This window comes from Schistocerca cancellata, chromosome 3, assembly GCF_023864275.1.
Source record: "Schistocerca cancellata isolate TAMUIC-IGC-003103 chromosome 3, iqSchCanc2.1, whole genome shotgun sequence".
Taxonomy (NCBI): Eukaryota; Metazoa; Arthropoda; class Insecta; order Orthoptera; family Acrididae; genus Schistocerca; species Schistocerca cancellata.
This window is the reverse complement of record NC_064628.1, coordinates 89,020,743-89,047,529: the sequence shown is the minus strand read 5'-3', so window position 1 is coordinate 89,047,529 and position 26,787 is coordinate 89,020,743. Positions and strand designations below refer to the sequence as shown.

At 42.4% G+C, this 26,787-nt stretch overlaps 1 protein-coding gene across 1 annotated transcript in view; it reads right to left on the bottom strand.

The window, feature by feature from the left end:
* Positions 1 to 26,787, bottom strand: part of LOC126177078 (E3 SUMO-protein ligase NSE2-like) — a 65,608-nt gene that overhangs the window by 12,966 nt on the left and 25,855 nt on the right. The window contains exon 3 of the mRNA XM_049924316.1: positions 12,926 to 13,035. Within this exon, the coding sequence (XP_049780273.1) occupies positions 12,926 to 13,035 (110 nt within the window). The remainder of the gene's footprint in view (positions 1 to 12,925; positions 13,036 to 26,787) is intronic.

The following is a 26,787-nucleotide window of genomic DNA, read 5'->3' as shown; positions in this document are numbered from 1 at the left end:
TCCTGTAACCTGGAAGGTGTACCCGATCAAAGGCAGAGCCACGTGTGAAAGCACCCACGTGATTTACCAACTGACCTGCCTACACTGTGAAGTTTTCTATGTGGGAATGACCAGCAACAAACTGTCCATTCGCATGAATGGACACAGGCAGACAGTGTTTGTTGGTAATGAGGATCACCCTGTGGCTAAACATGCCTTGGTGCATGGCCAGCACATCTTGGCACAGTGTTACACCGTCCGGGTTATCTGGATACTTCCCACTAACACCAACCTGTCAGAACTCCGGAGATGGGAACTTGCCCTTCAGTATATCCTCTCTTCTCGTTATCTGCAAGGCCTCAACCTCCGCTAATTTCAAGTTGCCGCCGCTCATACCTCACCTGTCTTTCAACAACATCTTTGCCTCTGTACTTCTGCCTCGACTGACATCTCTGCCGAAACTCTTTGCCTTTACAAATTTCTGCTTGTGTGTGTGTGTGTGTGTGTGTGTGTGTGTGTGTGTGTGCGCGCGCAAGTGTATACCTGTCCCTTTTTCCCCCTAAGGTAAGTCTTTCCGCTCCCGGGATAGGAATGACTCCTTACCCTTTCCCTTAAAACCCACATCCTTTCGTCTTTCCCTCTCCTTCCCTCTTTCCTGATGAAGCAACTGTTTGTTGCGAAAGCTTGAATTTTGTGTGTATGTTTGTGTGTCTATCGACCTACCAGCACTTTTGTTTGGTAAGTCTCATCATCTTTGTTTTTATATATATATTTGTGGCGTTTTAGCACGTAAAACATCTAAGGTCATAAGTGCCCAGTATATAGAACCATAGACTGCGAGGGTAAAAAGCCTTTTCGAGGTCCAATACAGAAAGGAAGAAAAAACAAATCTAAAATGGAAGACGTTATGAAAGAGTACCTAAAAGTCGGCGACAAGACACCAGAGTCACCAGGCAGAAATAAAATCTCTTTTGTCATATTACTGCTTTTTAAAAGACTTAAAACACGAGCCACAGCTCGCACGTCATCCACTAAAATGTCCGCCAAAGTGGGCGACAGCCCAACCCTGAGACGTTAAAGTGGCTAAAATAGGGGCAGAGGATCAGGAAATGTCTGACTGTTAATGGCTGGCTACAGTAAGGACAGCTGGGTGCAGGGTTACTACTCAACAAGTGGCGGTGACTAAAGCGGCAGTGCCCTATTCACAACTGTGCTAACATTTCTTCCTCACCGCGTGACGGCTGGGAGGAAGTCGACCAGGCTGTGGGTCTGAGTTTGTTCCCATGAAGGGAGCACCAATGGTCATGCCAAAGTGACGTGATACGCCGATAGAGAAAAGTACGAATATCTTGTAAGGGAACAGAAGGACTGAGATGAACTGCGGCCTTGGCTGCACCATCATTCCAGGCACACCAACATGGCCAGGAACCCACGTGAACATCACTCGGGCTCCCCCATCCATGAACAAATGGAGGCAGTCCTGGATCCGACGAACAATGGGGTGGACTGGATCTGGGTCATCCAGACACTGAAGGGCACTGAGGGAGTCAGAGCGAGTGAGCTGGTGTCTTCAGACATAGTGAACAGCCTGATAGAGGGCAAAAGGCTCTGCGGTAAAAAGTGTGCACTGGTCGAGAAGCCAGTATTGAAACCTATCATCCCAGATGACAAAAGCACAGCCAACACTGTGGGAGGACTTGGAACCATCAGTTTACTAAAATATGCTATCAGCAAGTTGTGAGCGAAGTTCAAGAAATTTGTAGTGATAGGTCAGCTCGGGAGTCAAATCCTTTGGGAACGAGCTGAGGTCAAAATGAACACAAACCTGTGCCTGAAGCCAAGGTGGTGAAGGGCTTTCACCCATTCGGAAAGTGGCAGGAAGTGTGAACTGCAGCTGCTGAAGCAGGTGACGAAAGCAGATGCCGGGAGGCCGCAGAGAGGAAACTTACATCTCGTATTGGCAGTTAAGAATGTCATCAAAAAAAGGGTGGCCTGGCATGGAAGAAAGCCGACATGCATACCTACTGAGTAGGATGTCGCGCCAGTATGACAGTCGTAGTTCACTGGTTTCTGTGTAGAGACTCTGAACTGGGCTAGTATGGAAAGCACCAGTGGTGAGACAGATCCCCAAATGGTGTATTGAATTTAGACAGCATAAGATAGACCGCTGTGCAGAGGAGTAGACAATGCATCCATAATCCAACTTGGAGTGTACAAGAGATCGATAGAGGCGGAGGAGGACAGTCCAGTCAATCCCCCAAGAGGTACCACTCAATACACGGAGGACATTGAGGGACCAGGTGTAGCGTGCAGCCAGGTAGGACACTTGGGGAGACCAACTGAGTTTCCTATCGAACGTAAGCCATAAGGACTTCGTTGCATCCATGAACGGGAGAGCATTTTGGCTCAGTCACAAGGATGGTGGAAGAAATGCCTTGCACTGCCAGAAGTTGACGCAAACGGATTTGGTAGCAGAAAAGTGTAAACCATTTGTGACACTCCACGAATAGAGACGGTCCAGACAATGCTGAAGACAGTGTTGCAGGAGACACGTCCGCTGGGAGCTGCAATAAACAGTGAAGTCGTCAACGAAAAGAGAGCCCGAAATGCCAGCTGGAAGGCAGTCCATAATTGGGTTGATGGCTATGGCGAAGAGGATGACACCCAGTAAGGAGCCCTGAGGCACTCCGTTCTCCTGTGAAAAGGAGGAACCCAGATGTACCTGGAAAACTCGGTCTGTTAAAAATTCCCGGATGAAAGTGGGAAGACGATCGCAAAGGCCCCATGTGTGCATAGTACGTAGAATGTCTGTCCACCAACAGATATCGTAGGCTTTGTCCAAATCAAAGAAGACGGCCACTGTTTGTCGCTTCTGCAGAAAATTATTCATGATGAACATCGACAGGTTGACGAGATGATCAACCGCTGAGCAGCGCTTTCGGAACCCACACTGACCATTAGTGAGAAGATGGTGTAACTCCAGCCACCACAATAATCGACTATTGATCACGTGTTCCATCACCTTGAAAACGCTGCTGGTAAGGGAAATTGGATGATAGCTGGAAGGAAAAGATTTATCTTTGCCAGACTTAGGTGGGGAATAATAATAGCTTCACACCAAAACGTAGGACATACACCGTCAGTCCAAATATGGTTGTAGGTATCGAGGAGAAAGCATTTTCCCACAGGAGGAAGATTCTGCAGCATGAGGATGTGGACTGTATCAGGCCCAGGAGCAGAAGACCTGGATGAGGTGAGAGCATGCTCGAGCTCCCTCATAGTAAAAGCAGTATTGTAGCATTCTCGATTCAAAGAGAGAAAAGAAATTGCACGAGCCTCCTCCATCTGTTTCCAAGAAAGGAAGGCAGGATGGTAGTGGGTGGAGCTTGAAACCTCAGCAAAGTACCGGCCCAAAGCGTTGGAAACATCTACAGGGTCGACTATGACGTTTCCTGTCACAGTCAGACCAGGGATCGGGGAGTGGGCGGTAGTCCCAGAAAGCCGGTGTAGGCCACCCAAATGAGGAGGAGTAAAACTGTTGAACGAGCTGATGAAGGAAACCCAGCACGCTTTCTTGCTTTCCTTAATAGTGCGATGGCACTGCGCATGTAGACACTTGTAGCGGATGCAGTTCGTTAACATAGGATGACGGTGAAAGACATGAAGCGCACATTGTCGGGCATGAATTGCATTGCCGCACTCCACAGTCCACCAAGGGACCGGGACCCTCCGGGCAGAAGTAGTAGTATGAGGGATAGAGAATTCGGCAGCTGAGAGAATAACACCCACGAGGCGCTTGACCTGATCATCACAGCTGGGAAATGGCCGTTCGTCAAAGACTGCCAAGGTGGAATATAGCCTCCAGACAGCAAGAGAGAATTTCCAATGAGTGGGATGCTGTGACGGGGTATGACTGTATGCTGTGACGGGGTATGACTGTACAGACGAGTTACACAAGGGAAGTGGTCACTCGAGTAAGTATCAGAAAGAGCACACCACTCGAGATGTCGAGCGAGGTGGGCAGAGTGGATAGAGAGGTCTAAGTGGAAATAAGTGTGTGTGGAATCAGAGAGAAACGTGGCTTTACCAGTGTTAAGGCACACAAGATAAAGATGATTAAGAAGATCCGCCAAAAGATAATCTCTTGGGCAGGCGACAGGCGAGCCCCAAAAGAGGATGATGGGCAGTGGTGTTACTGAGGAGTAGAGAGGATGGAGGAAGCTGAGCAACAAGTTGCATCAGCTCCGCCCTAGTGATAGCAGAAGATGAAGGGATATAAATAGTGCAGAGGGAAAAGATAAATTCGGGAAGGAAAACACGGGCAGCAACTGCTTGCAGGTGGGTGTGCAAAGGGATAGGACGATGACAAACATCATCTCGTAAAAGCAGCATGACCCCACCATGAGTAGGAATCCCTGCCGTAAGGGGACGGTCCATCCATAGCGAAGTAAAATGGGAAAGAGCAAAATGGTCTTGAGAACGTAGCTTGGTTTCTTGGAGACAGGCTACAAGCAGATATTGTGATCGCAGGAGCAGCTGGAGGCCCGCCCAGTTAGACCGAAGGCCATGGATATTCCATTGTAAAAGGGCCATAAAATTTAGGAACACCAGAGGCGAGCCGTCAAGGGAGGATGGCCACGGGAATCCACAGGTGGAGGACCTTCGTCCATCAACTCAGCGGAGTCAACGGAGCTTCCTCGGCATCAGTCAGTTGAAAAGGACCAACAACTCGAAGAGGGGGAAGATTGATTGCCTTTGGATGATTGTTTTGACTTTTGGTGATTGGCAGAAGGGCCAGACGGCTGCGAACTTGAGGTATGCAAGAAATATTCCCGGGAATAATCCTTTTTGAATTGACGGTTCACTGGCTGCATTGCAACTGTCTTCGCCTGTGAGGGCGAAGAACGGGAAGTAGAATCTGCAGCCTGGGAAGCAGGAGACGGAGAGTCAGTTTGAAGGTGAGGCGACTTTGCCACCACTGAACTGAACTGTAAGTCACAAGTTTGCGTAGCCACGTTTTTCGTGAGACGGGGAGAGGCTAACACGGTGCTGTAGCTTACAGACTAAGGGACATCCGATTTACGGCTCGCCAACAGTTTCCAAGCAACAGGAAAAGGTACTTTCTCCTTAATCCCTTATCTCCTGAACAGCCCACTCATCTTGATAGACAGGACAAGAATGAGAAGAAGCAGTCCATGACAATAATTGCAGAGGGGGGAAGGAGGTGGACAGGCGCCCTCATGTGCATCCCTGCTACAAGTGACACATTTGGCTGTATTTTTACATGACGTGCTGGTATGATTGAACTGGTGGCAATTGTAACACCTCAACAGATTGGGAATGTAATGGCGCACAGAGATGACTTCATGGCCTGCCTTTATCTTGGTAGGAAGCGTTAACTGATCGAAATTCACAAACAATTTGCGAGTGGGCGCCAAATCGGCAGCTTCCCTCTTCATAACCCTTAACAACAGCAGTAACACCCTGACCCGACAGACAATTAGTTACTTCGTCCGCCGTCAAACCATCCAACAGTCGTGTGTAGATAACACCGCGGGTCGAGTTAAGTGAGCCTCCACTTTTATAGGGTATTAGTGAAGGAGTTGGGCCTTGAGTAGTTTCTGGGCCTGGAGAGCACTATCAATTTCCAAAAGCAGAGTTCCATTGCGGAGACAGGAGCATGACTCTGCAGGGCTGGTGATGCCATCCACACCTTTCTGTATAAAAAAGGGGTTTACAGTACCAAAAGTCTCATTGTCATCTAAACCTTTTGTAACATATAGAAAAAACGCAATAGGACTTGCAGGCTGCTGACTCGGTATGTAGACAATACATTCGTAATCTGGCCACACGGGTGACAACGCCTCCAAGACTTCAGCAGCATCTGAACTCGCTGCAGCAGAATATCAAGTTCACGATGGAGGTAGAAGAAAACAACCAGCTTCCATTTCTGGATGTGCTCGTCAAGTGAAGACCAGATGGCACACTAGGACACAGCGTATACCATAAGCCGACACATACAGATTTGTACCTGCATACCTCCAGCCGTCATGCTCCTTCACAGCGAGAGGGTGTTCTGAGCACACTGGTGCACAGAGCACACAAAATCTCGGACTGCGACTGCCTAGCAGCTGAACTGCAGCATTGCAGGCTGTGTTCCACACGAACGGTTACAACAAGTGGCAGATAAAATGCGCCTTAAGACTGAAGAAGCCGAGACCGCAGCCTTCTGTGGACGAAGACAAGCCGGTTGCGACAGTGATCATACCATATGTCGGGAACACATCGGCAAAGATCGGCAGAATACACAGAAAATATAATGTCAAGTGCTTGTTTCGCCCTCCATCCAAAACGGACAACATTATTAGGATCAGTCAAGGATGACTTAGGACTCCGGAAACCGGGAGTTTACAGCATCCCTTGCCAGTGCGGGAAAATGTATATAGGCCAGACCATCCAGACGGTACAGGAGAGATGTAGTGAACATCACAGAAGGCACAAACAACCAAGTCCACTGTGGCAGAGCACTGCATCTCACATAGACATGACATGAACTACGATGGCACAAAGTTACAGCAATCGAACACCTTCTGGGATTGTCTTCTCAAAGAGGCAATGGAGATCTGGCTGCATGATGAACTAATAAATAAAGACAGCGGTATCCAGCTAAGCAAAGCCTGGGATCCAGCTTTGAGTACGATTAAAACACAGCGACGGTCTACATGGAAATCTGCTCCTGTCGGGACACCTGAAGAAGAAGAAGAAGAAGAAGAAGAAGAAGAAGAAGAAGAAGCATTGTCACCATGATGGCAGAGTTCTGCAAGCAGCTGTAGCTGCGGAAGGACTGAGGCCCATAATCTGGCGCGGGGGGGCCGCACTTCCCCCCACCACCCAACGCCGCCCTCCCCCCACCACTAGCCGCGGACCGCTCGGAAGCGCCCAGATGGAGGCTGCGGGAGAGGTGCAGAGATTATATAAAGTTGGCATCCATCAGAGATCAATCAGACACCAAGAACACATGAAGATGTCAAGAAGTCGGCTTGCCGAAATATCGCTCCTTTTGGATGATGCTACCCGGCTGAACACCCGAGAACTTTTCAAGATTTCTGTACGCTGGGAAAAAGTCAGATCACACATCAAGTACCTCTATGGGGAGGAGATGCGCAGCAAAATCAAGTTTTGGAACAGGAAGGAGCGCCTTATGGCCTCCCTCGTCTTTCTACTGAGATGCCGAGAGAACCAAATCGTACCATCTTTTGTGAAGGTCACTCATCATATCAGAACCGCAGCCGCCAACCGAATCACCAGAAGAGCTAGCCTGGTCCCAGTCAGGGAACACAAACCCAGTCTCTCCCATCTACTCAATCTTCCACTTCCAGCTCCACTCCCTCCAAAACCTCAAAATTCCAATCAACACAATCTGGAACCACAACACCCCAATTCAGTAGTTAACCTTTCCTCCAAACCTCTCTCCCAATCCGAAACCTCTGTCCTATCCAAAGGCCTCACCTTCAGCCCCACTCCCAGATTTAACCAAACAGCCCTCGTCAAAGATTTACTGTCCTACACCCGTACTCTCTGCTGGAAATATCACTTTGCCAAGAAGAAAAATGATCCTAATCCTACTCCTAATGATCCAACTCCCCAAGACACTATCCAAATTGAACCCTGCCTGGAACAGTTCCGTCCTCCGTCACAGCGGGACCCACCTCCTCTTCCTCAAAATCGCCCTCTCCTAACCTTCCAGGAATTTCTGACTTCCAGCCTTGCCTCTCAATCCTTCTTAAAAAACCTTAATCCTACTCCCAACATCACCACTGCTGAAGCCCAGGCTATCCGTGATCTGAAGGCTGACCGATCCATCGTCATTCTTCCGGCGGACAAGGGTTCCACGACTGTGGTGCTTGATCGTCGGGAGTATGTGGCTGAGGGACTGCGTCAGCTTTCAGACAACGCTACTTACAAAGTTTGCCAAGGTAATCCCATTCCTGATGTCCAGGCGGAGCTTCAAGGAATCCTCAGAACCTTAGGCCCCCTACAAAATCTTTCACCTGACTCCATCAACCTCCTGACCCCACCAACACCCCGCACCCCTACCTTCTACCTTCTTCCTAAAATTCACAAACCCAATCATCCCGGCCGTCCCATTGTAGCTGGTTACCAAGCCCCCACAGAACGCATCTCTGCCTATGTAGATCAACACCTTCAACCCATTACATGCGGTCTCCCATCCTTCATCAAAGACACCAACCACTTTCTCGAACGCCTGGAATCCCTACCCAGTCTGTTACCCCCGGAAACCATCCTTGTAACCATTGATGCCACTTCCTTATACACAAATATTCCGCATGTCCAGGGCCTCGCTGCGATGGAGCACTTCCTTTCACGCCTATCACCTGCCATTCTACCTAAAACCTCTTTCCTCATTACCTTAGCCAGCTTCATCCTGACCCACAACTTCTTCACTTTCGAAGGCCAGACATACCAACAATTAAAGGGAACAGCCATGGGTACCAGGATGGCCCCCTCGTACGCCAACCTATTCATGGGTCCCTTAGAGGAAGCCTTCTTGGTTACCCAGGCCTGCCAACCCAAAGTTTGGTACAGATTTATTGATGACATTTTCATGATCTGGACTCACAGTGAAGAAGAACTCCAGAATTTCCTCTCCAACCTCAACTCCTTTGGTTCCATCAGATTCACCTGGTCCTACTCTAAATCCCATGCCACTTTCCTTGATGTTGACCTCCACCTGTCCAATGGCCAGCTTCACACGTCCGTAGACATCAAACCCACCAACAAGCAACAGTACCTCCATTATGACAGCTGCCACCCATTCCACATCAAACGGTCCCTTCCCTACAGCCTAGGTCTTCGTGGCAAACGAATCTACTCCAGTCCGGAATCCTTGAACCATTACACCAACAACCTGAAAACAGCTTTCGCATCCTGTAACTACCCTCCCGACCTGGTATAGAAGCAAATAACCAGAGCCACTTCCTCATCTCCTCAAATCCGGAACCTCCCACAGAAGAACCCCAAAAGTGCCCCACTTGCGACAGGATACTTTCCGGGACTGGATCAGATTCTGAATGTGGCTCTCCAGCAGGGATACGACTTCCTCAAATCCTGCCCTGAAATGAGATCCATCCTTCATGAAATCCTCCCCACTCCACCTAGAGTGTCTTTCGCCGTCCACCTAACCTTTGTAACCTCTTAGTTCATCCCTATGAAATCCCCAAACCACCTTCCCTACCCTCTGGCTCCTACCCTTGTAACTGCCCCCGGTGTAAAACCTGTCCCATGCACCCTCCCACCACCACCTACTCGCCTCGACTGACGTCTCTGCCCAAACTCTTTGCCTTAACAAATGTCTGCTTGTGTCTATGTGCGGATGGACATGTTTGTGTGTGCGAGTGTATACCTGTCTTTTTTTCTCCTTAAGGTAAGTCTTTCCGCTCCCGGGATCGGAATGACTCCTTACCCTCTCCCTTAAAACCCACATCCTTTCGTCTTTCCCTCTCCTTCCCTCTTTCCTGACAAAGCAACCGTTGGTTGCGAAAGCTTGAATTTTGTGTGTATGTTTGTGTTTGTTTGTGTGTCTATCGACCTGCCAGCACTTTCGTTCGGTAAGTCACATTATCTTTTTTTTTATATATATATATAAGTTGCTTTATGGAAGTACATGTTAATTGAAGAGCAAGATTTTACATACCACTTTATGTAAGAAAGCCCAAAGTTTTCATTAACATAAATATTATTGATGTAATGTAAACATTCTATTGAGTTCCTTGAAGCAAAATATTTTGTCACAACCACTAAAAATTTTATTTTTCACAATTTTCCAAAAATATCATTATCAAATGGCAACTGCAAACAGTGACCATATATAAATAAAATAAACATAAATGTAGGAAACATGAAAGAACAAAAAAGATAAGAGACCTCTGTCATGATAGGAAAAATAATCTTGCATCTAAGACTTTCATCATATGAATGCAATGGTCATGGAAAGCAAAATTTTATCAGTTGTGCTGAAAAGCATTCCTACAGCGTATTTAGTGTGACTGTGGCACTCTATAAAGGTAAACTCTGAAGAGTTATTATAGCTGACAATGTGTTTCAAAAATACAGGTTTTTGAGCATAGGTTTCCACATTACATCTCAGGAGCCAAAGTGTTAATCTTTTCTCGGTTTTTACTTCTCTAGCTCTGCAAAAAAGTAATCAGTATCTCTGAGGGCATAAAGCTTTTTTTTTATTTCTGGGCTGCATAAGAAAATTACAAAAATGTTCAAGGAAATACAGGAATATAAACTGATTAGGATTAAATACATAAGAATTGCAGGGAAGACAAGGTGAAATGGTTGCAAGAAAAATGTGAAGAAATTGGAAGGACAGATTCAGCATACAGGGAGGTCAAAATAACCTTCCATGAAGTTTAAAGTAAGGCCATCAACATTCAGACCACAGAAGGAATTCTGTTGTTAAACACAGAGGAGAGGGTAGATAGGTGGAAAGAATACTCTGAACATCTCTATGAGGGGGAGGAACAGTCTGCAGACTTGATAGAAGAGGTAATGGGAGGTGACACGGAAGATATAGGGGAACTAATATTACAGTCACAGTTCAGCAGAGCTTTGGAAGACTTGCAATAAAATAAGGCATAGATAACATTCCTCTGGAATTTCTACTATCACTGGGGGGAAATGGCAACTAAATGATTATTCAAGTTATTGTAAAGAATATGTGAGAGTCAAACATACCATTGGACTTTTGCAAAAATATCATCCATAAAATTCTGCAGATTCTAAGGCCAGGTAAGAATTATTGCATAATCAGCCTAACAGTTCAAGCACTCATGCTGCTGACAAAAACAATATACAAAGCAATGGAAAAGAAAACTGAAGATCTCTTAGGTGTTGATCAGTGTGATTTTAGGAATGTTAAAGGCACCAGAGAGGCAGTTCTGACGTTGCACTTGATAATGAAAGCAGATGTGATCTTTCTCAAGGCACCTCATTGGATCCATTGACCCAGAAAAAGTGTTCGACAATGTAAACTTATGCAAGATGTTAAAAATTATTAGGAAAATAGTTGTGGGTTATAGGGAAAGATGAGAGGTCTACAACATGTATATAAATCGAGAAGGAGCAATAAGAATGAAAGACCAAGAACAAAGTACTTGGATTAAAAAGGGTGTAAGACAGGGATGTGGTCTTTCACCCTTAACGTTCAATCTGTACATCAAAGAAACAATGACAAAAATAAAGGAAAGGTTTAGGAGTGGAGTTAAAATTCAGGGTGAATGAATGTCAACTGGAAACAATGAAATAGAAGAAAAGAAGAAATTCTGCTACCTTGGGAGCAAAATAAAGCATCAAGGATGAAGCATGGAGGCGATAAAAAGCAACTAGCACTGGCAAAGAGGACATTCTGGGTCAAAAGAAGTCTACTAGTGTAAAACACCAGCCTTAATTTGAGGAAGTAATTTCTGAGAATGTATGTTTTGAGTGAAGCATAGTACAGAAGTGAATCATGGACTGTGGGAAACTGAAGAGCAAGAGAAGTGAAGCATTTAAGATGTGATATTATAGAAGACTGTTGAAAGTTAGGTGGAAGTGTTTGAGGTGTGATATTATAGAAGGATGTAGAAAACTGGGTGGACTGACAAGATAAGAAATAAGGAGGTTCTCCACAGAATCGGCGTGGAAAACACCGACAAGAAGGAACAGGATGATACGACAAGTGTTAAGACATCAGGAAATAACTTACATGGTATTACAGGAAGCTGTAGAGGTTAAAGACTGTTCAGTAAGACAGAGATTGGAAAATACGCAATAAATAATGAAGAATGTTTGGTGCAAGTGCTACTCTGATATGAAGTGGTTGGCACAAGAGGGACAATCATGTTGGGCTGTATCAGACCTGTCAGGGGACTGACGATGGTGGTGGTGGTGGTGGTGGTGGTGGTGGTGGTGGTGATGAAGAAGAGGAAGGATGACGAAAAAAAGACCACGTTGTGAATCAGAATAATACCGGGTGATCAAAAAGTCCGTATAAATTTGAAAACTTAATAAACCACGGAATAATGTAGATAGAGAGGTAAAAATTGACACACGTTTGGAATGACATGGGGTTTTATTAGAAAAAAAAGTATTGCTAGATGTGTGAATGATCTCTTGCGCGCGTCGTTTGGTGATGATTGTGTGCTCAGCCGCCACTTTCATCATGCTTGGCCTCCCAGGTCCCCAGACCTCAATCCATGCGATTATTGGCTTTGGGGTTACCTGAAGTCGCTAGTGTATCGTGATCGACCGACATCTCTAGGGATGCTGAAAGACAACATCTGACGCCAATGCCTCACCATAACTCCCGACGCGCTTTACAGTGCTGTTCACAACATTATTCCTTGACTACAGCTATTGATGAGGAATGATGATAGCCATATTGAACATTTCCTGTAAAGAGCATCATCTTTGCTTTGTCTTACTTTGTTATGCTAATTATTGCTTTTCTGATCAGATGAAGCGCCATGTGTCGGACATTTGTTGAACGTTTGTATTTTTTTGGTTCTAATAAAACCCCATGTCATTCCAAGCATGTGTGTCAATTTGTACCTCTCTATCTACATTATTCCGTGATTTATTCAGTTTTCAAATTTATACTGACTTTTTGATCACCCGGTATATATAGGACTGATTCATCTTCCAGATTAGATTAACACTTCATGTACAGAATGAAATAGACAGTTATATTCAAATGTCTTTTGCATCATAAATATTAACAGAAAAGTATATCAGTTTCTATTACATGAACTTAAAAAGCTACATATTTACATCAAAATATGAAGTCACAAGGAAACTGATCTGCTCTTATTAATACATTCAATTTGACACAACTACAATGAAATACATACATAAAAATAAAAAAATAAAAATTAGTTACATGCCTCTGTCCACTGAATCCTTAATGGTTTTTTCTAACCTGGAATACATCTGATGTCTTTTGGGGTTTTGTCTGTTAGCTGCTTCTTCATTTAGAAGTCTTTCATACAACTGGAAACAAAATCAGAGTATTTTATTTTTCTGTGTTAACTAGTAACACTCATACCATAAAGATAGTCACTTTGTAAATTGAATTTATTTTCCAATCACATCACATCATCAAATGCTCAAATAGTGAGCAGAGTAAAGTAAGTGGAAGGGGGTGCGTGATGTGTTTGGAAAGGGAGAAGGGCAAGAACAAAGGAAAAAGAAGCCCATGGCTTGTTATAATGGCGCCACTTTATCAAATTAAGCTATTGCTTCACATCAAAAAGGTTGAAAGTGTTCATTTCTAGGCCATCTCATCCTATACAAAACAGAGGATGAGTGATATCAAGTTGAAGATTTATAACAATTCTCAAGGATGGAAAAGAAATTAAAAAAAGAGACAGTTACTATGATTGTAAATGTTTTACTGAAGATTACATTTTCCTACGAAAGTAATGTTTGTCTTGCTCCTAAAATCACATAATTTGTCCATCTCCTACAAGATGTGTTAGAGGAAACTTCACTGTAGTCCAAAATGTATCGAAGTGGTACAGAGTATGATCAATACTGATCTGATACTTGCAAACAGTCAGGATACTCTATGGTTAAAAATGTGCAAACTGGCATGAATGGTAAAACAATATTTTTTTAAATTCAACCTCATATTGTAGTGAATGTCATATGGAAACAAAGATAGAACATTCACTACAATGCATGAGCTACTTCTGAAGCATTGGAGGAACTGTGTAACTTCAACTGTCACTGGTAAACCTCTAAGTGTCTTAATTTGCAAAGATTCCAGTGCCTTGCCAGAGTCCAGTCAGTGCTTGTGGCAATAAAATGTTGCTGGTTGAAAAATAGACTATATTATTTGGCAACAGTAAACAGCACATTACCGCACCAATAGTGTAATGATTATAACATCAATATGATAGACATAAAAGCCTCAATAGTTATCATGCACCCTTCTCTCCTAAGTAAACCACAAAGACTCAATAATATTGATATCTGGTGATTATGGTGGCCAGGAGAGAGGCGACAATTCATTATCATGCTCAAAAAACTAGGCCTGGACAATGGGAGCTGTGTGAACACAGATACTAGTTATCTTGGAACACAGCATCACAACTGAGAAACAAACACTGAACCATGGGATGCACCTGATCAGCTAAAATGGTCACATTAGGAATAACGTGACATTGCAGAGTAACCATTTGGCCCACAGAATGCTATGGTACAGCTGCCCAAACCGTCACCAAACACCTGTCATATTTCAGTCTTAGAATGTAAACTCGGCCAGAAGTTAGAAACAGTGTGAACAAGATTCATCCAACCAAATTCTTCCACTGCTCCGTAGTCCAGGTTTTATGGCTTCGGCACCATGTTTTCCAGTTCTCCAATTATGATCATTTGCAACACTCATGGGTGGTTTTGGAATTCCAGCGCATCCTGTAATTCCCTGCTTGTGGAACTCTCTTTACGCTGCTCTGGTGCTGACAGGGTTAGTGAATGCCACATTCAGTTCTGCAGTGACTTTTGCAACTGTTGCCCCCTTTATTTTCTGTCACAATACTCTTCAATGACTGTCCACCACAATCACTCAACACAAACTTTCATACGGGTTGTAACTGTGCAGATAATGTTTTTCCACTTTCCTGGTATGTGGTATAAATCTTTGATAGGTGCCTCTCAAAACACCAAACACTTCAACTCCCTTGGTTATGGAAGCACCCACCATACAAGCACCATCAATCTGCCCACATTTGAATTCACTTAGCTTTGATATAATGTTCTCACAACCACACAGAATACTATTTGGACCGAACAGACACTTGCAACGTATTGAGAACATTGTGAAAGTGCCATTTGTGGTTAAATACAACAGCGCAACCTGCAGGCTTGGCTAGCATCAACATTTATGTCCAAGCATGCATATTTTGCGGTGTTTCCACATTTGTGCCCAGACCTTGTAAGTAAGTCTGGTAAACAACATGATTCAAGCAAAACTGAAGTTAAGCGTTTGTCTAAAGAAGGAGACAAAGATATGCCGTCAAATTTTACTTTTGCTGGCAAAAATTTTAGTGAAGGGAAATATACAATTGGTTTATTAATAATATCATTGGAAATAATATGTTACCAAAGTCATAGTTCAGACCTCTAGGGTTCTGATATTGAGAAGCCTTTTAATGTATACAGTGAGAATGTATTTAATTCATTACACAACAAGTTACACACTATTTATATATTCTGTGATCTGTCAAGGGCATTTTACTTTGTAAATCACAACATACTTTTAACTAAATTAGATGAGACAATGATAATGATTAGTGGTTTAGGGTACTAGGCGGCGAGGTCATCGGCACCCGAATAAATTAGAATATTAAGGTATTTTTATGCTGCAGCTTCGCCAGGAGTAATTACCCTGCAACTGTTCACATGGCACTGTTTCAGTGACCTTGAAGCAGCCAATCAAGATTCAAGTCTCAGGAGGTATGGTGATGGTCAAGGTACAAAATACAAACAAGACTGAGATAATCATCTGGCAAGGATCAGATCAAACAACAGAAGAAGCAGTGATGGTGCAGGTTAAATGGTCCAGTAAGACTCAGTGGGTTTGTTTCATCACTGCTCGGCCATGGTGGTGAGAAGACAGCAGTGAGATGGCAGCATAAATGCACCCTGTATCACTTTTCCCCCATAACGTTACCAGAAGCCAGGATTGTTTTGTCTGCAGGTGATACAAACATCGGAATAAATAGCAAATCCAGTACAGTTTTAGAAAGAGTAGTTACTGAAATTTTCTTTGACTTTAATAAATGGTTGCTAACCAATTCCTTGATTTCAACTTTGAAAAACTGCATCTGCATACATGCTCCACAAGACACTGTATGGTGCATGGCAGAGAGTTTTGTATGCTTGCTGTAGTGTCCATTCTTGTCACACAACTGAATATTAGCATCCCAGCAGAGCTTGTTCTTGAAAAAACTTGTTCTTTAGTTGAAGTCTCGATAATCGCAACATAATCCGAAATTTTGCGCGACATAAACACAAAAAATTCTATTCAGGTTTTCTTGATAGTGTAAAATTTGTTTAAAAAAAGACAGCTACTAGTTACATCAGTGTCTACTGTTGCAATAAAAGTGTAATTAAAAGTTTCTAAATTGTATTTAACTAACACATTTCGTATTGTTTACTAGTTAGATAGATGTGATCTAGGCCTGAACTTTCCGAGTTATAAACGTTTAAAAACCTGACCAAATACGCTTCATAACGTAAATTGTCTAAAAGCAAAGTAATTAAAAATTCATTCTTCTGTCATCTTATCTCTAAAACAGTACAAAAACAACAACCACTGCACGTAAGACCTTTGTGTCGTTTTTTGTTTACACACAGCCAATCTCGCTTCCTTGACAAATTTAAAACATTCTTTAAACTTAATTATTCCTTCCAAACTGATCATGAGTGAGAAATGTGGGAGCTGTTATAGAGTAGTGAGTAGAGGGATTTGTTGCCAATCTTGTAGAAAATATTTTCACTGGGGGCAGGGAGGGGGGGGATGCAGTGGGGAGAATGTTGGGAGAACAGAAGAGGCTCTCTCCTGGAACTGCAAAGTAGTATGCAGTAGGAACATTTTGATTGGGGAACAGGAAAGCAAAATCTGTGCTCTTCAGGCACAGTTGGAGGAAGCAAGGTAGTAATTCATAAGGATTAAGGGAAATAGGGAGGGGGGGGGAGGAGGAGGGTGGTTGGGAACTGGCAGCTGGTAAGAGGATAGGAAGAAAGAGAATGCGATCTGACAGTTTTATCATCAACACCAAAAACAGGTATCTACCACTGCCAGAGTTAAGCGCAGAAGAGCCTCAGGTAGAACCAGGAGCAGGAAATGTGCAGCACACTTCAACCACAGCCAAGAAGCTAGGAATGTACGAAGTGTTAGGAAGAAGAAAGTGCTGCTGCTAGGTAATAGCCATGGGCGAGGTGTAGGCCCTCAGTTACAGGAAAGTTTAGGGGCGGCATACCAGACCATCAGTATCTTCAAGCCAAATGCAGAGCTAAGTCATGTGATAGAGGACCTAGGGTCTTTATGTAAGGACTTTACAAAAGAGGACCATGTAGTGATAGCGGGTGGGGCAGGAAACAGTTTGGACACGGATGGGGCATATGACATAGGTGTTGACCTGGACAAGATAGCTTTCCTGACTCATGGCACCAACGTACACTTTGTTGAGCTGTTCCGGCGTCATTATCAACCACACCTTGATGGAGCTGTGAGGCAAATCAATGTGGGGTTAGGGATGGCTCTGAGGACAGCCAACTTTGCTCATGTTTATCTGGTGCCCGTTGGGACTATCAACAGATGGGGTTTCACTAGGCATGGCCTACGCCTAAACAGGACTGGGAAGGGAAGACTGGTACAGCTGATTCATGAAAGTAAGGGGTGGATCTTGGGCCACACATGGTCAAATACCTGTTGTCATAAGTACGTAAAGTAGGTCTTTTTTGGGATAAATCCAGACAACAGGTTCCCCTGCTAAAGAGTATCTCCAATAGTTTAAAAATACTGAAACAATCACTCACAAGACAGATTTTAACACTTCAGACATCACACAGACCAGATGCCACAAAGAAAAACAAACCATTGGAAGGAGTAACATGGGGCATTTCACAACAGAGTTAACAATCCTCCATCAAAACATGAAATCAATAAAAAATAAAATACAACTATTAGAAGTTGAGCTCCATTCTTTGAACTGCACAGTAGTTTGTATTGCTGAGCACTGGTGTAGAGACACAGAAATCCAACATATAGTATTATCACTATATGAAAGGGTAAACTCTTACTGCAGAACTAATTCCAGGGGTGTAGGATCATGCATTTATTTCAGAAAATGAACACAGTTCAAATCAAAACATGACGTCAGTTCAGTAAGTGAAGACAAACACTTTGAAATATCAGCTATTGAATTAACAGGGCTTGATATCACCAAGAAATTAATCATTTTGTGTATGTATAGATCTCCCAGTGGAAGTGTGGACACTTTTTTCAATAAATTAACAGAAGTTTTAGATAAAGTCTCAAGTACAAAGGTCAACATAATTCTGTGTGGGGGACATTAACACCACCACTAATATCATAAATGAATCCAGCAGCACCTTCATAAACACCCTGCAAAGTTTTGTCATGTCCCTACTGGTCAATAGCGCAACAAGGGTTACTACAATGACTGCATCAGTAATTGACCATGTGGCCACAAATATGGACAGGGAAAAATATGATGTAGCTGTAAAAGATCTCGGACTATCAGACCATCTCTGTCAAATAACAACAGTAAAATCAGGCATTGAATCATTCCCTAAACTACAAGCCTTCAAACGACATCTATCAGAAATGAAAATAAAAGATTTTTCAAAATAACTAGAATAATAAAGCTTGGACGAAGTGTATAAGGAAATCAATGAGAATATGAACTTCTCTAATTCTCCACATTGTTTAAATTGAACTTTGAAAGGGCATTTGAAAATGTAGGCATGTCTGTATCAACATCTCACAAAAACAGATGGACAACAGCAGGTATTAAGAAGTCCTCCCAAACATTTAAACACTTCAGTTCCATGAAAAAGATTCTTAATGATCCAGAATTCTTAAACTTCTATCACAGATCCAAAAAGATCTATAGGAAGGTGCTGATTGCTGCAAAAAAGTCATTTAATGACAAAATATATAATGCAGACAATAAAAGCAAAGCAGTCTGGTATGTTATAAAAAAGGAAATGGGGAGAGGCAAACAAACACAGAATAACATACTGCTAAGGGGGACGGGGATAAGGTAATAAATGATCCACAACACTTAGCAAACTATGTAAACAAGCATTTTTCAAGTATTGCAGAGAAGTTACAGCAAAAATTCCCCAAAACAAATATAACACCTATAAATAATGTTGCACTAAATACAATGATGTTACTTCCAACCACAGATAATGAAGTCAATAAAAATGTTCAAAATCTAAAAAATAAAAAGTCAGTAGGCTTAGATGAAGTACTGTGTGTACTGAATCAATGCATAAGGACTATAAAAACCCCTTTAACAAATATAATAAATTAATCCTTCACATCAGGGACATTTCCAGAGCAGTTAAAACAGGCAAGAGTTGCACCTTTGCTTAAGGAAGGTAATGCAAAAGACACAGAAAATTACCAGTCCATTTCCCTACTGTCACCATTCTCAAAATTAATAGAAGCAATTATGAAAGACAGATTAACAAATTAACTGAATAAATACAACCTTTTAAGCGAATCACAGTTCAGTTTCCAAAGCGGAAAAAATACGGAGTCAGCCATAGTAGAATTCACAAAAGTTGTACTTGATGCTCTTGATAAAGATGACTGTGTCACAGGCATACTTTAAGATCTTTCTAAGGCCTTTGATACAGTTGACCACAAGATTCTATTAAATAAATTATAAGCATTACGAATAAGAGGGGTAGCTAATGACTGGTTTCCATCATACCTAGCAGATAGGGTACAAACAGTAGAGATAACACATACTTCAAATAGATCTAAACATTTAGTAAAACACTTATCAGAACCAAAATACATTAATATAGGGGATCCGCAAGGTAGCATATTAGGACCAATAGGATTCCTGATATACATCAATGAATTTCCCAGTATTGTTGTTCATGGTGAAAAAATTCTCTTCGCTGATGACAGCAATATTATAGTCCCTGAGGAAACAAGAGAACTCCTTGCTGAGACAGCAAATGAAACTCTCAAGGACGTTTATGATTGGTCAATAAGCAATAAAGTGACAATGAACATAAAGAAAACTGATGTCACGAATTTCAGTTTGAAGAGGAAAAATGACAATGTTAAATTAAATGTAGATGACACCTCTATAGGCTGTGTAACAAATGCAGGATTTCTAGGAATGAATATTGATTCTCAGCTGAAGTGGTGTGAACACACAAAGGTACTTGCAAACAGAATGTCATCAGCATGTTATGCCCTTAGAATCCTATCATCAGTGTGTAACATGCAATGTCTTTTAGTTACATATTATTCATATGTACACTCAAATTCTTAGCTATGGCATTCTTTTTTGGGAAACAAACGCACAAAATATGAACACAATTTTCAAACTCCAGGAAAGAGCCTTAAGAATAATAACCAAAAATACTAGTCGAGCTCATTGTAAATATCTGTTCAAAACACTGAGGATTTTAACTGCTCCATGCGAATACACCCCCCCCCCCCCCCCCCCCCCCCCCCATGAACCATGGAACTTGCCGTTGGTGGGGAGGCTTGTGTGCCTCAGCGATACAGATAGCCATACCGTAGGTACAACCACAACGGAGGGGTATCTGTTGAGAGGCCAGACAAACGTGTCGTTCCTGAAGAGGGGCAGCAGCCTTTTCAGTAGTTGCAAGGGCAACAGTCTGGATGATTGACTGATCTGGCCTTGTAACAATAACCAAAACGGAATTGCTGTGCTGGTACTGTGAATGGCTGAAAGCAAGGGGAAACTACGGCCGTAATTTTTCCCAAGGGCATGCAGCTATACTGTATGATTAAATGATGATGGCATCCTCTTGGGTAAAATATTCCGGAGGTAAAATAGTCCCCCATTCGGATCTCCGGGCGGGGACTACTCGAGAGGATGTCGTTATCAAAAGAAAGAAAACTGGTGTTCTACGGATCTGAGCATGGAATGTCAGATCCCTTAATCGGGCAGGTAGGTTAGAAAATTTAAAAAGGGAAATGGATAGGTTAAAGTTAGATATAGTGGGAATTAGTGAAGTTCGATGGCAGGAGGAGCAAGACTTCTGGTCAGGTGACTACAGGGTTATAAACACAAAGTCAAATAGGGGTAATGCAGGAGTAGCTTTAATAATGAATAGGAAAATAGGAATGCGGGTAAGCTACTACAAAGAGCATAGTGAACGCATTATTGTGGCCAAGATAGATACGAAGCCCACACCTACTACAATTGTACAAGTTTATATGCCAACTAGCTCTGCAGATGACGAAGAAATTGAAGAAATGTATGATGAAATAAAAGAAATTATTCAGATAGTGAAGGGAGACGAAAATTTAATAGTCATGGGTGACTGGAATTCGAGTGTAGGAAAAGGGAGAGAAGGAAACGTAGTAAGTGAATATGGATTGGGGCTAAGAACTGAAAGAGGAAGCCGCCTGGTAGAATTTTGCACAGAGCACAACTTAATCATAGCTAACACTTGGTTTAAGAATCATGATAGAAGATTGTATGCATGGAAGAACCCTGGAGATACTAAAAGGTATCAGATAGATTATATAATGGTGAGACAGAGATTTAGGAACCAGGTTGTAAATTGTAAGACATTTCCAGGGGCAGATGTGGACTCTGACCACAATCTATTGGTTATGACCTGTAGATTAAAACTGAAGAAACTGCAAAAAGATGGAAATTTAAGGAGATGGGACCTGGATAAACTGAAAGAACCAGAGGTTGTACAGAGTTTCAGGGAGAGCATAAGGGAACAATTGACAGGAATGGGGGAGAGAAATACAGTAGAAGAAGAATGGGTAGCTTTGAGGGATGAAGTAGTGAAGGCAGCAGAGGATCAAGTAGGTAAAAAGACGAGGGCTAGTAGAAATCCTTGGGTAACAGAAGAAATACTGAATTTAATTGATGAAAGGAGAAAATATAAAAATGCAGTAAATGAAGCAGGCAAAACGGAATACAAACGTCTCAAAAATGAGATCGACAGGAAGTGCAAAATGGCTAAGCAGGGATGGCTAGAGGACAAATGTAAGGATGTAGAGGCTTATCTCACTAGGGGTAAGATAAATACTGCCTACAGGAAAATTAAAGAGACCTTTGGAGATAAGAGAACCACTTGTATGAACATCAAGAGCTCAGATTGAAACCCAGTTCTAAGCAAAGAAGGGAAAGCAGAAAGGTGGAAGGAGTATATAGAGGGCCTATACAAGGGCGATGTACCTGAGGACAATATCATGGAAATGGAAGAGGATGTAGATGAAGATGAAATGGGAGATACGATACTGCGTGAAGAGTTTGACAGAGCACTGAAAGACCTGAGTCGAAACAAGGCCCCGGAGTAGACAACATTCCATTGGAACTACTGACGGCCTTGGGAGAGCCAGTCCTGACAAATCTCTACCATCTGGTGAGCAAGATGTATGAAACAGGCGAAATACCCTCAGACTTCAAGAAGAATATGATAATTCCAATCCCAAAGAAAGCAGGTGTTGACAGATGTGAAAATTACCGAACGATCAGTTTAATAAGTCACAGCTGCAAAATACTAACACGAATTCTTTACAGACAAATGGAAAAACTAGTAGAAGCCGACCTCGGGGAAGATCAGTTTGGATTCCTTAGAAATACTGGAACACGTGAGGCAATACTGACCTTACGACTTACCGTAGAAGAAAGATTAAGGAAAGGCAAAGCTACGTTTCGAGCATTTGTAGACTTAGAGAAAGCTTTTGACAATGTTGACTGGAATACTCTCTTCAAATTCTAAGGTGGCAGGGGTAAAATACAGGGAGCGAAAGGCTATTTACAATTTGTACAGAAACCAGATGGCAGTTATAAGAGTCGAGGGACATGAAAGGGAAGCAGTGGTGGGGAAGGGAGTAAGACAGGGTTGTAGCCTCTCCCCGATGTTATTCAATCTGTATATTGAGCAAGCAGTAAAGGAAACAAAAGAAAAATTCGGTGTAGGTATTAAAATCCATGGAGAAGAAATAAAAACTTTGAGGTTCGCCGATGACATTGTAATTCTGTCAGAGACAGCAAAGGACTTGGAAGAGCAGTTGAATGGAATGGATGGTGTCTTGAAGGGAGGATATAAGATGAACATCAACAAAAGCAAAACGAGGATAATGGAATGTAGTCGAATTAAGTCAGGTGATGTTGAGGGAATTAGATTAGGAAATGAGACACTTAAAGTAGTAAAGGAGTTTTGCTATTTGGGGAGCAAAATAACTGATGATGGTCGAAGTAGAGAGGATATAAAATGTAGACTGGCAATGGCAAGGAAAGCGTTTCTGAAGAAGAGAAATTGGTTAACATCGAGTATAGATTTAAGTGTCAGGAAGTCATTTCTGAAAGTATTTGTATTGAGTGTAGCCATGTATGGAAGTGAAACATGGACGGTAATAGTTTGGACAAGAAGAGAATAGAAGCTTTCGAAATGTGGTGCTACAGAAGAATGCTGAAAATTAGATGGGTAGATCACATAACTAATGAGGAAGTATTGAATAGGATTGGGGAGAAGAGAAGTTTGTGGCACAACTTGACCAGAAGAAGGGATCGGTTGGTAGGACATGTTCTGAGGCATCAAGGGATCACCAATTTAGTATTGGAGGGCAGCGTGGAGGGTAAAAATCGTAGGGGGAGACCAAGAGATGAATATACTAAGTAGACTAAGAAGGATGTAGGTTGCAGTAGGTACTGGGAGATGAAGAAGCTTGCACAGGATAGAGTAACATGGAGAGCTGCATCAAACCAGTCTCGGGACTGAAGACCACAACAACAACAACAACATGTGAATACACTTACCAGTCAGTTGTACACATCAAAAATAACATTGGTAATTACTACACAAACAGCTCTGTCCATGACCATGCAACAAGAGATAGACTCAACTTACTTTTACCAAGAAAAAATAAACATAAAACTCAAAACAGCATTTTCTACCACAGAATAAAACTGTACAACAAATTACCACAAGAGATTAAAGAAATTGCAAAAATACACTTATTTAAAAAGGCAGCTAAAAAGAACCTGTTATGCAATATATTTTATACATTGATGTATTACTTAGATAAAACAGAGTAGGGTTTGATAAAAAAAATGTTATACAAATAAATAATAATAATAATAATAATAATAATAATAATGATTATAAAACATCCAACATTCCACGTAACACCTTCACTTTATGTTTTTTTCCTTCTGTTTTCCTTTTTAGAAATACTTACCCCCAAGCTACGCATAGCACAATACTAACACTTCTTCCATTTTCTGAGCTCAATAACTCACTTATTATGGAGGAACGCTGACTCAGTTTTTCAGGATGGCAAATGGGAAGTTGCGGTACAGAAAATGGCCCAGAGATCACCAGAGAGAGAGAGAGAGAGAGAGAGAGAGAGAGAGAGAGAGAGAGAGTGTATGTGTGTGTGTGTGTGTGTGTGTGTGTGCACGTGCGCATGTTTAGTGAGTGAAGTGTTATGAAACAATGTACGTATAGTGTGTGCAGTGACTGACAGTGAGATATGAGTGAAAAGTGTGGCATTACATTATTTAATAAGTTATCTGTAAAAAAAAAAAAAGTATTGTATACCAGGAGTAAATCTAATGATTGTCTCTAACTCGAAGTCTGTAAATACATGTGTATACAAATTAGCTCATTTTAAATTGGTCTAAATTTGTAAATATTTTGACATATCCTTGTAAAAAGAGATCTACAGATGAATAAAGTTGTTGTTGCTGCTACTGCTGCTACTGCTACTACTACTACTACTACTACTACTACTACTATCAGTGCAACAATGTTTGCTTCCTCAGCATTTTCTGAATTTTGCTATTAAATTATGGTGGATCTTTTCCAGCCTTAATCCACTGACTCGGTACATACTACCACTAAGCATGATTCACAAACTGTTTAAATTTTTTCCACAATTCCTTTACTTTCATCATACTGGAACTTCATGATGTCCATTCATTGTCCAAGTGGGATGCTTGTACCTGCTTATTTGCTCTTTGAGCAAAAATACTCTCCTAACCTTCTTGACCGATTTGCTAGCTTTAGTAACCATTGTCACTATAATGACATCATGATCACTCATTCCTGTCTCTATACTGATACCATCAGCAAGGTCAGGCCTGTTTGTAGCTAGAAGGTCTAAAACATTTGCACTGCATGTGCGTTGTTGACTTAGGTGCTAAGACAGTTTTCAGAAAACTGTGTTCAAAAGCACTTCGCAAGACTGCCTGTCCACACCTCCTGCAATGAATCCATTGATTTCTCAGTCTATAATCAGTAGGTTAACGTCAGCTCCAACTAATATTGCATGATCTGGATATTTCCACACTACTGAGTGTAGACTTTCTTCGAATGACTTTAAAACTGTCATGGAAGAATTGTTATGCATGTCCAGATAACTCAAAATCAACTTCATTAGATACAATATTTTTGTCGATTGCAATACACATCCACCTGTTATGGCATCTAATCCGTCTTGCTGATATATGTTCCACGACTCCCTAAACATTTCATAGCTTTCAACTTTGGGTTCAGCCAGTTCTCAGTCCTGAGGATAATATGAGCATGACAAATTTCCTAGACGGCAGTCAATTTGGGAACCTGGTTATGAATACTTCAACAATTTACTGATAAAATTTTGACAGTCAAAGTGTCTTTACACTGAACATGGCTGATTTTGCTATCTGCATGTCGACTGGCGAGTGTTCATCTGAGTTTCTCAAACTACCACCTGGCCTTAAAAAAAACCAAGTGCACTCCACAAGTAATCTGCTACCTGAGTAGATACTTCCTTTGTATAACGTACAACTCACCTATGAAGTGAAGTTCTATAACTCCCTAACTGACACAAAGGATCCAGAAATCTATAGCAAAGAGCATCACAGAGTTAATAAAGCTGCTCACTGAGACTCTCTACTTGAATCCAAACCGAAGGACCCCAATCAACTTTGGGAACAATACTGAAAGTAGTGAGCTGTGCTTGTATCTCAACTTTGGGAACAATACTGCAAATAGTGAGCTGTGCTTGTATCTCACGTGCGAGACCAACATCCTTCGCCACTTCTGCCAGCCATCTGTATGAACTGAGGATGGCCTCAAAATTTGAGTTACATGCGTCACTGGTGTCGATGTGAGCCACAATTTTCACCGACTGCACCCTACATGCTTGATAGCTGCATGCAAGGCCTCCTCCACACCTTAGATAAAGCCCCCACAAGACATACAGAGTGCACATTGGCTTTCTTTCTGGTCCTGAGTGCTACTTCCCTAAGAGGCTCCAAAACATGCCTGACGATGTAGCTCTCGATAACTAGCAAACCACTCTCCCCGTGTGCCTGCTCAGACACTGCTGAAAGAATTCGAGCAGGCAAAGGTGAAGGAGTGGCCACCTGTCCACTCACACTCTGAATGGGTGAGGCTAGGCTGCCAGCCTCCACACTAGCCCTCTGCCTCGAATGATGAAAACATGTTACCACCTGTCACCCCCATGTTGGGTTCATTGGAAGTGGTCTCAACAGCAGAGCCCATCCACAAAACAAACGATGCCTGAGGCGCCCCACGCAATGTACCACATGCCCCAACACCGCTACACGCTGAGGCAGCAACCTGAAGATGGCTAACTGTAGCCAAAAGTGCCTTTTGCCATTTGCAAACTGCGGCCAGCTCCTCCTGCAACCACACAGCATGCACACATCCTGTTCATCTCAGTACTACTAAGAAAACATCGACAAAGCTAAACATAACTTGCTGCTCTGCAGGTGTGTAGCAGGTGACAGCTGGAACCTGACTCAGTGGAATGAAATTACAGTAACGAATTGGGCAAATACTTGTATCCTCTGACAAAAGTGTAACTGATTTGAAAAGATACAAGGAGAAACTGCACAAAGAAATTGATGCGATGTTTAAAGCTAAACAAAAACAAATTATTGTGCGCACCACTAGCACTGTGAGTGATAATCATCTATGTGTTTGTAAATATCAGTCATTCAAGGTTAGATT